At 34.9% G+C, this 11,087-nt stretch overlaps 1 protein-coding gene across 1 annotated transcript in view; it reads left to right on the top strand.

Moving 5' to 3' along the window:
- The first annotated feature begins 8,182 nt into the window (after nucleotides 1–8,182).
- Nucleotides 8,183–11,087, top strand: part of rnmt (RNA (guanine-7-) methyltransferase) — a 14,568-nt gene continuing 11,663 nt past the window's right edge. The window contains exon 1 of the mRNA XM_061931984.1: nucleotides 8,183–8,498. Coding sequence (XP_061787968.1) covers nucleotides 8,223–8,498 — 276 coding nt within the window. The 5' untranslated portion in view covers nucleotides 8,183–8,222. The remainder of the gene's footprint in view (nucleotides 8,499–11,087) is intronic.

Raw genomic sequence — 11,087 nt, forward strand, 5'->3', positions numbered from 1 at the left:
GGGAGAAGTACAGAGCGCCAATAAACCTTAAAGGCACTGCCTTTGTGTGCCGGCCCAATCACATAATATCTACGGCTTTTCACACACACAAGTGAATGCCAAGGCATACTTGGTCAACAGCCATACAGGTCACACTGAGGGTGGCCGTATAAACAACTTTAACACTGTTACAAATATGCGCCTCACTGTGAACCCACACCAAACAGGAATGACAAACACATTTCGGGAGAACATCCTCACCGTAACACAACAGAACAAATACCCAGAATCCCTTACAGCACTAACTCTTCCGGGACGCTACAATATACACCCCCTGCTACCCCCTACCTCAACCCCGTCCCCCTCAACCTCCTCATGCTCTCTCAGGTAGAGCATGTCCCAAATTCCAAGCTGCTGTTTTGAGGGCATGTTAAAAAAAATAATGCATGTTGGCATTTTTTTTACATAACTTGAGTTGATTTATTTTGCAAAACCTTGTTACATTGTTTAATGCATCCAGCGGGGCATCGCAACAAAATTAGGCATAATAATGTGTTCATTCCACCACTGTATATATATCGGTATCGCTTGATATCGCAATCGGTAATTAAGAGCCGGACAATATCGGATATCGGCAAAAAAAAAAAGCCATTATCGGACATCTCTATTAATGACCCTTTGTGTGTGTCGTTAGAATGCTTGACTGGGAGTTGAAAAACAGCGACAGTGAATTTGTTTGATTGGCCTGTTTTGTTTTTTTATTGAAAAGAAAACCTGTTAAAAGCGTCTTTTTTATATATATATATATATATATATATATATATATATATATATATATATATATATATGTCTTAATAAGGTTATCCAAAAAATAGTGCTCGATACCGTAGTAGAGCGCAATATATGTATGTGTGGGAAAAAAATCACAAGACTATTTCATCTCTACAGGCCTGTTTCATGAGGGGGGGTACCCTCAATCATCAGGAGATTTTAATGGGAGCATTCGCATACCATGGTTTATATAGGGCACAGAGTGGGTGGGTACAGGCTGGCCTAGGGGCGTGGTGATTGGCTCATGTGTTACCTAGGAGGTGTTTCCGTCTATGGCGGCATGCTGTTAGAATTTCGCTGATTTGTCGTATATTGTTCATGCAGCTGTAGCTCAAATTAAATTAAATTGAGCTACAGCTGCATGAACAATATACGACAAATCATCTCAAACCACAACAAAACAATTGCAAATGAGCCGTCGGCCCCCAGACAGAGCGACTCCAAAACCAACAAAGACTGTAACTGTCGAAAGAAACCTGATTGCCCTCTCAACGGGGGGTGCTTACAAACATCAGTTGTCTACCAATCTAAGGTAACACGCAAGTACATTAACACATCCGACACATATGTAGGATTAACCGAGGGAGAATTCAAAACCAGATGGAACAATCACAAGGCTTCTTTCAGGAACCAAAACCTGCGAAATACCACAGAACTCAGCAAACACATTTGGGACCTCAAAGACAATAATGTTGAATATTCAATAACATGGCAAATTCTTGCATCCAGCACACCTTACAATAGTGGTAATAAAAGATGCAACCTATGCTTGAAAGAGAAACTGTTTATTATTTACCGTCCAGACCTGTCATCCCTCAACAAGCGCAGCGAAATTGTAACAACATGCCGCCATAGACGGAAACACCTCCTAGGTAACACATGAGCCAATCACCACGCCCCTAGGCCAGCCTGTACCCACCCACTCTGTGCCCTATATAAACCATGGTATGCGAATGCTCCCATTAAAATCTCCTGATGATTGAGGGTACCCCCCCTCATGAAACAGGCCTGTAGAGATGAAATAGTCTTGTGATTTTTTTCCCACACATACATATATATATATATATATATATATATATATATATATAAAACTCAAATGTGTTTTACGGTTACTACCTTGATGATATTTACTATAGTGCACAATATTTTTGAACAGCGTTTTACAGATTAAAACTTACATGTGCGACGGTGCTTTTCACCTTTTTGTTGTTTTCTGATCCGCACAATTTTAGAAGTATAAAGAGCTTTTTTTCTTTTCTTTTTTTTTTATGACATTGAAATGAAAAAATTGTGAGAGCAGGTGTATTTGGAGTGCAAAAGTATTAAAAAAAACAAAAAAAACTTGAATATTTGCTGGCACTGAACCCTGCAGGTTTGGCCTCACTGTGACATATCGCCACCTTTCCTGGACCTCAGCAGGGCTTTATAGCACTCAAACTTTGTGTTTACCTTTGTGCGTCTATGTGTGTGTATGACACTTTGTGCGTCTATGTGTGTGTATGACACTTTGTGCGTCTATGTGTGTGTATGACACTTTGTGCGTCTATGAGTGTATGACACTTTGTGCGTCTATGTGTGTGTGTATAACACTTTGTGCGTCTATGAGTGTGTGACACTTGAATTGAACTCCATGACATTCTTTGAATGAAAATCACAACCATTTCTTCTTTTATACAATCTGTGTTAAAGAACTTGACTATTTTGTCTTTTTGAATAAAAAAATCCCTTTGTATGCGATTACTGATCGACCTTTTTGTTTGAAACTGTAAAGTCTGGTTACGTGTTCATTTATCTTTTTGAAATATTATTTGACTAAATTCCTCTCAGTAGGCTTTAGGGGGCTTTGTTGTTTTCAAATATTATGATTTTTATATATTGTCGAAAATTGCCATGCTTTGTCTTTGAAGTTATGATATAAAACACGAAATAATGCGTATCGGAAGTAGCAATCGTACAGTAGGAAGGGGAGCCATTTGTCGCAGTTTACCTGAGACATGAAACGTGACGAATTGGGTTGTTGCATTATCCACTTTAGCAGCCAGATGGCAGTAGAGTGTTGCATATCTTAAAATGTGTTCTGTCCAAAGCATCAGTTGCGATGTAGGCTTTCCATCTGCATTGCATTGGGAGATTCACTCATTCACCCATAAATTTGTTTTTAAAATCCCTTTTTTTTTTTTATGGAAGACTCACTCATTCACCCATAAAAAAATATAAAAAAATGCCATAATTTTTTTTAATGGGAGATTCACTCATTCACCCATAAACATTTTTTTAAAATCCCATAATTGTTTTTTTTAAATGGGAGATTCACTCATTCACAAATAAAAATAAATCCCTTTTTTTAAATGGGAGATTCACTCATTCACCCATACATTTTTTTTTTAAATCCCATAATTTTTTTTTTATGGGAGATTCACTCACTCACCCATAAATTTTTTTTTTAAATCCCATAATTTGTATTTATTTATGGGAGATTCACTCATTCACCCATACATTTGTTTTTAAAATCCCCTTTTTTTTTTATGGGAGACTCACTCATTCACCCATAAAAAAATATAAAAAAATCCCATAATTTTTTTTTATGGGAGATTCACTCATTCACCCATAAACATTTTTTTTTAAATCCCATCATTGTTTTTTTTAAATGAGAGATTCACTCATTCACCCATAAACATTTTTTAAAAATCCCATCATTGTTTTTTTTAATGGGAGATTCACTCATTCACCCATAAAAATAAAAATACATCCTTTTTTTTTTAAATGGGAGATTCACTCATTCACCTATAAACATTTTTTTTTAAATCCCATAATTGTTTTTTTTAATGGGAGATTCACTCATTCACCCATAAAAATAAATCCCTTTTTTTTTAAATGGGAGATTCTTTCACCCATAAATTTTTTTTAAAATCCCATAATTTGTATTTATTTATGGGAGACTCACTCATTCACCCATAAAAAAATATAAAAAAATCCCATAATTTTTTTTTATGGGAGATTCACTCATTCACCCATAAACATTTTTTAAAAATCCCATCATTGTTTTTTTTTAATGTGAGATTCACTCATTCACCCATAAAAATAAAAATACATCCTTTTTTAAAAAAATGGTAGATTCACTCATTCACCCATACATTTTTTTTTTAAATCCCATAATTTTTTTATGGGAGATTCACTCATTCACCCATACATTTTTTTTTAATCCCATAATTTGTATTTATTTATGGGAGATTCACTCATTCACCCATACATTTGTTTTTAAAATCCCATATTTTTTTTATGGGAGACTCACTCATTCACCCATAAAAAAATATTAAAAAATCCCATAATTTTTTTTATGGGAGATTCACTCATTCACCCATAAACATTTTTTAAAAATCCCATCATTGTTTTTTTTTAATGAGATTCACTCATTCACCCGTAAACATTTTTTTAAAATCCCATCATTGTTTTTTTTAATGGGAGATTCACTCATTCACCCATAAAAATAAAAATACATCCTTTTTTTTTTTAAATGGGAGATTCACTCATTCACCCATAAACATTTTTTTTTAAATCCCACAATTGTTTTTTTTAATGGGAGATTCACTCATTCACCCATAAAAATAAATCCCTTTTTTTTTAAATGGGAGATTCTTTCACCCATACATTTTTTTTAAAATCCCATAATTTGTATTTATTTATGGGAGACTCACTCATTCACCCATAAAAAAATATAAAAAAATCCCATAATTTTTTTTTAATGGGAGATTCACTCATTCACCCATAAACATTTTTTAAAAATCCCATCATTGTTTTTTTTTAATGTGAGATTCACTCATTCACCCATAAAAATAAAAATACATCCTTTTTAAAAAAAATGGTAGATTCACTCATTCACCCATACATTTTTTTTTAAATCCCATAATTTTTTTATGGGAGATTCACTCATTCACCCATACATTTTTTTTTAAATTCCATAATTTGTATATATTTATGGGAGATTCACTCATTCACCCATAAAAAAAAATCCCTTTTTTTTAAATGGGAGATTCACTCATTCACCCATAATTTTTTTTTTTTTAAATCCCATAATTTTTTTTATGGGAGATTCACTCATTCACCCATACATTTTTTTTTTTAAATCCCATAATTTGTATTTATTTATGGGAGATTCACTCATTCACCCATTAAAAAAAATTGCTTCTCTATGGTAAATATTAAAAAAGCTAATCATATCACCCATAAAACCATGTATTTCCAATAAATTAAATAATACTTTATTGGAAACACATGATGGTTTTACAGATACCTTTTTAAAAAAAAAATACTATTCTATAATTAATTGTATATGATTATTTGTCTTAGTTGCTTATCAATGCTAATCATGTACAGTAAAATGTAAAATGACAACCTATAAAAATAATTATTAGAAAGATAAGTCATTTTGATAAAACACTCGGACAGCGGAACTTAAACTTCTTCATTAGGGATCACTTTAGAAAACACTTGGCTTTCCATGGATGAAGTGCTGGCTGTCCAGAGTCGGGACCTGGGGTGGACCGCTCGCCTGTGCATCGGTTGGGGACATCTCTGCGCTGCTGACCCGTCTCCGCTCGGGATGGTCTCCTGCTGGCCCCACTATGGACTGGACTCTCACTATTATGTTAGATCCACTATGGACTGGACTCTCACACTATTATGTTAGATCCACTATGGACTGGACTCTCACTATTCGATGGGGTGAATCTCGGTGGTTTTATCGTGTTTTTCTTCATCGCTTCTAACATAGGAAATTAATATTTTTGACCCGGAAGCGACGGACACAAATTATCTTGTAAAATGATTAAAATAACAAAAGCCCTTAAATTGATATCTTTATTGAACACATTTAAAGTGATTTAAATGAGCCTTTTTGAATTTTGTATGTTATCATATTGTTTGTTATTATTATTTTGAATACTCTCTTTGTATTTGCTTTTTATTTTCTTTCCTTGACACGTTTTGTTAAAGTCATAATTTGCTCAACCTTGATTGAATATGTTGAAAGTGCCTTGACTTGTATGTACATTGTGGATATATGTTTGTTGTTCAATAAAAACTAAATAAATTTAAAAAATATACAGGTAAAAGCCAGTAAATTAGAATATTTTGAAAAACTTGATTTATTTCAGTAATTGCATTCAAAAGGTGTAACTTGTACATTATATTTATTCATTGCACACAGACTGATGCATTCAAATGTTTATTTCATTTAATTTTGATGATTGGAAGTGGCAACAAATGAAAATCCAAAATTCCGTGTGTCACAAAATTAGAATATTACTTAAGGCTAATACAAAAAAGGGATTTTTAGAAATGTTGGCCAACTGAAAAGTATGAAAATGAAAAATATGAGCATGTACAATACTCAATACTTGGTTGGAGCTCCTTTTGCCTCAATTACTGCGTTAATGCGGCGTGGCATGGAGTCGATGAGTTTCTGGCACTGCTCAGGTGTTATGAGAGCCCAGGTTGCTCTGATAGTGGCCTTCAACTCTTCTGCGTTTTTGGGTCTGGCATTCTGCATCTTCCTTTTCACAATACCCCACAGATTTTCTATGGGGCTAAGGTCAGGGGAGTTGGCGGGCCAATTTAGAACAGAAATACCATGGTCCGTAAACCAGGCACGGGTAGATTTTGCGCTGTGTGCAGGCGCCAAGTCCTGTTGGAACTTGAAATCTCCATCTCCATAGAGCAGGTCAGCAGCAGGAAGCATGAAGTGCTCTAAAACTTGCTGGTAGACGGCTGCGTTGACCCTGGATCTCAGGAAACAGAGTGGACCGACATCAGCAGATGACATGGCACCCCAAACCATCACCCAACCATGCAAATTTTGCATTTCCTTTGGAAATCGAGGTCCCAGAGTCTGGAGAAAGACAGGAGAGGCACAGGATCCACGTTGCCTGAAGTCTAGTGTAAAGTTTCCACCATCAGTGATGGTTTGGGGTGCCATGTCATCTGCTGGTGTCGGTCCACTCTGTTTCCTGAGATCCAGGGTCAACGCAGCCGTCTACCAGCAAGTTTTAGAGCACTTCATGCTTCCTGCTGCTGACCTGCTCTATGGAGATGGAGATTTCAAGTTCCAACAGGACTTGGCGCCTGCACACAGCGCAAAATCTACCCATGCCTGGTTTACGGACCATGGTATTTCTGTTCTAAATTGGCCCGCCAACTCCCCTGAACTTAGCCCCATAGAAAATCTGTGGGGTATTGTGAAAAGGAAGATGCAGAATGCCAGACCCAAAAACGCAGAAGAGTTGAAGGCCACTATCAGAGCAACCTGGGCTCTCATAACACCTGAGCAGTGCCAGAAACTCATCGACTCCATGCCACGCCTCATTAACGCAGTAATTGAGGCAAAAGGAGCTCCAACCAAGTATTGAGTATTGTACATGCTCATATTTTTCATTTTCATACTTTTCAGTTGGCCAACATTTCTAAAAATCCCTTTTTTGTATTAGCCTTAAGTAATATTCTAATTTTGTGACACACGGAATTTTGGATTTTCATTTGTTGCCACTTCAAATCATCAAAATTCAATGAAATAAACATTTGAATGCATCAGTCTGTGTGCAATGAATAAATATAATGTACAAGTTACACCTTTTGAATGCAATTACTGAAATAAATCAAGTTTTTCAAAATATTCTAATTTACTGGCTTTTACCTGTATGTTTGTTGTTCAATAAAAACTAAATCAATTTAAAATATATATATATTCTGACGCATGCGCAAACGGATCGGGCAGCTCACTAAATCGAGCAGTGAAAACGTTTGAACAATACAAAAATGTCTAATAAATCACACATTCCAAATCCATCCATTCATCCGTTTTCTACCGCTTCGATGGGGTAAATCTCGGCGGTTTTATCTGTTTTTTTTTTCATCACTTCTAACATAGGAAATTCATATTTTTGACCCGGAAGCGACTAATGCGACTTTGATTGAAGTGACATGTTTTGTTAAAGACATCATTTGCTCAACCTTGATTGGATATGTTGAAAGTGCCTTGACTTGTATTTACATTGTGGATATATTGTATATAATGTACATTGTATGTACATTGTGGATATATGTTTGTTGTTCAATAAAAACTACAAAACAAACAAACAAAAAATTCTGACGCATGCGCAAACGGATCGGGCAGCTCACTAAATCGAGCAGTGATAGGCAAACTGAAAACGTTTGGACAATACTGATTACAAAATGTGTGATAAGTTACACATTCCAAATCGATTAGGTAAATCTTTAGGTTTTATCGTTATTTTTTTTCATCGCTTCTAACATAGGAAATTAATATTTTTGACCCGGAAGTGACTAATGCGCATGTTCTATCTCGAGCCGGAAGTGAATAATGCGCATGCTCATCGTGAGACAATAAACATCCAAACATGGACGCCACCAAAGAGAAAGAGGCTTTCACGACGGAAAGACCTAACTTACAGAAGACAGAAAGACCTAACTTAAAGAAGAAGCACGATGAAGACGAAGACGAGCGCCCTTCCAAGACGAAGAAACTCGACGTGGACCACAACACGAACGTAGCCAACCACTACAACCAACTGCAGGAGGTCGGCCTGGCGGCGCGAAGTCAGAGTCGCATTTTCTACATGAGGAACTTCAACAACTGGATGAAGAGTGTCGTCATCGGAGAGACCCTAGACCAGGTTCATTATTATTATTATTATTATTATTATTATTATTATTATTAAGTGTGAAGAGTGTCGTCATCGGAGAGACCCTGGACCAGGTACATTATTATTATTATTATTATTATTATAATTAAGTGTGAAGAGTGTCGTCATCGGAGAGACCCTGGACCAGGTTAATTATTAGTATTATTATTATTATTAGTATTATTATTATTATTAAGTGTGAAGAGTGTCGTCATCGAGGAGACCCTGGACAAGGTTTATTATTATTATTATTATTATTATTAAGTGTGAAGAGTGTCGTCATCGAGGAGACCCTAGACAAGGTTCATTATTATTATTATTATTATTATTATTATTATTATTAAGTGTGAAGAGTGTCGTCATCGGAGAGACCCTGGACAAGGTTAATTATTATTATTATTATTATTATAATTAAGTGTGAAGAGTGTCGTCATCGGAGAGACCCTAGACAAGGTTAATTATTATTATTATTATTATCATTATTATTATTATTGTTAAGTGTGAAGAGTGTCGTCAACAGAGAGACCCTTGACAAGGTTAATTATTATTATTATTATTATTAAGTGTGAAGAGTGTCGTCATCGGAGAGACCCTGGACAAGGTTTATTATTATTATTAAGTGTGAAGAGTGTCGTCATCATAGAGACCCTAGACAAGGTACATTATTACTATTATTATTATTATTATTATTATTATTAAGTGTGAAGAGTGTCGTCATCGGGTAGACCCTGGACAAGGTACATTATTACTATTATTATTATCATCATTATTATTATTATTAAGTGTGAAGAGTGTCGTCATCGGGGAGACCCTGGAGAAGGTCAACATACAATTATTATTATTATTATTATTATTATTAAGGGTGAAGAGTGTCGTCATCGGAGAGACCCTAGACAAGGTTAATTATTATTATTATTATTATTAAGTGTGAAGAGTGTCGTCATCGGGTAGACCCTGGACAAGGTACATTGTTACTATTATTATTATCATCATTATTATTATTATTAAGTGTGAAGAGTGTCGTCATCGGGGAGACCCTGGAGAAGGTCAACATACAATTATTATTATTATTATTATTATTATTATTATTAAGGGTGAAGAGTGTCGTCATCGGAGAGACCCTGGACCAGGTACATTATTATTTATTTTTTTTAAATTATTATTAAGTGTGAAGAGTGTCGTCATCGGAGAGACCCTAGACAAGGTTAATTATTAGTATTATTATTATAATTAAGTCTGCGATGAGGTGGCGACTTGTCCAGGGTGTACCCCGCCTTCCGCCCGATTGTAGCTGAGATAGGCTCCAGCGCCCCCCGCGACCCCAAAGGGAATAAGCGGTAGAAAATGGATGGATGGATGGATTATAATTAAGTGTGAAGAGTGTCGTCATCGGAGAGACCCTAGACAAGGTTAATTATTATTATTATTATTATTATTATAATTAAGTGTGAAGAGTGTCGTCATCGGAGAGACCCTGGACCAGGTACATTATTATTTATTTTTTTTAAATTATTATTAAGTGTGAAGAGTGTCGTCATCGGAGAGACCCTGGACCAGGTTAATTATTATTATTATTATTATTATAATTATTATTATTATTATTATTATTAAGTGTGAAGAGTGTCGTCATCGGAGAGACCCTGGACCAGGTACATTATTATTATTATTATTATTATTATTATTATTATTATTATTAAGTGTGAAGAGTGTCGTCATCGGAGAGACCCTGGACCAGGTTCATTATTATTATTATTATTTTTATTATTATTATTATTATTAAGTGTGAAGAGTGTCGTCATCGGAGAGACCCTGGACCAGGTTAATTATTAGTATTATTATTATTATTATTATTAAGTGTGAAGAGTGTCGTCATCGGGGAGACCCTAGACAAGGTTAATTATTATTATTATTATTATTATAATTATTATTATTATTATTATAATTAAGTGTGAAGAGTGTCGTCATCGGAGAGACCCTGGACCAGGTACATTATTATTTTTTTTAAATTATTATTAAGTGTGAAGAGTGTCGTCATCGGAGAGACCCTGGACCAGGTTAATTATTATTATTATTATAATTATTATTATTATTATAATTAAGTGTGAAGAGTGTCGTCATCGGAGAGACCCTGGACAAGGTTAATTATTAGTATTATTATTATTATTATAATTAAGTGTGAAGAGTGTCGTCATCGGAGAGACCCTGGACAAGGTTAATTATTATTATTATTATTATTAAGTGTGAAGAGTGTCGTCATCGGAGAGACCCTGGACAAGGTTAATTATTATTATTATTATTATTATAATTAAGTGTGAAGAGTCGTCATCGGAGAGACCCTAGACAAGGTTAATTATTATTATTATTATTATTATAATTAAGTGTGAAGAGTCGTCATCGGAGAGACCCTAGACAAGGTTAATTATTATTATTATTATTATTGTTAAGTGTGAAGAGTGTCGTCATCGGAGAGACCCTAGACAAGGTTAATTATTATTATTATTATTATTATTATTATTATTATTATTATTATTATTTTAATTAAGTGTGAAGAGTGTCATCATCGGAGAGACCCTAGACAAG

Source organism: Nerophis lumbriciformis, linkage group LG03 (genome assembly GCF_033978685.3).
Source record: "Nerophis lumbriciformis linkage group LG03, RoL_Nlum_v2.1, whole genome shotgun sequence".
NCBI lineage: Eukaryota > Metazoa > Chordata > Actinopteri > Syngnathiformes > Syngnathidae > Nerophis > Nerophis lumbriciformis.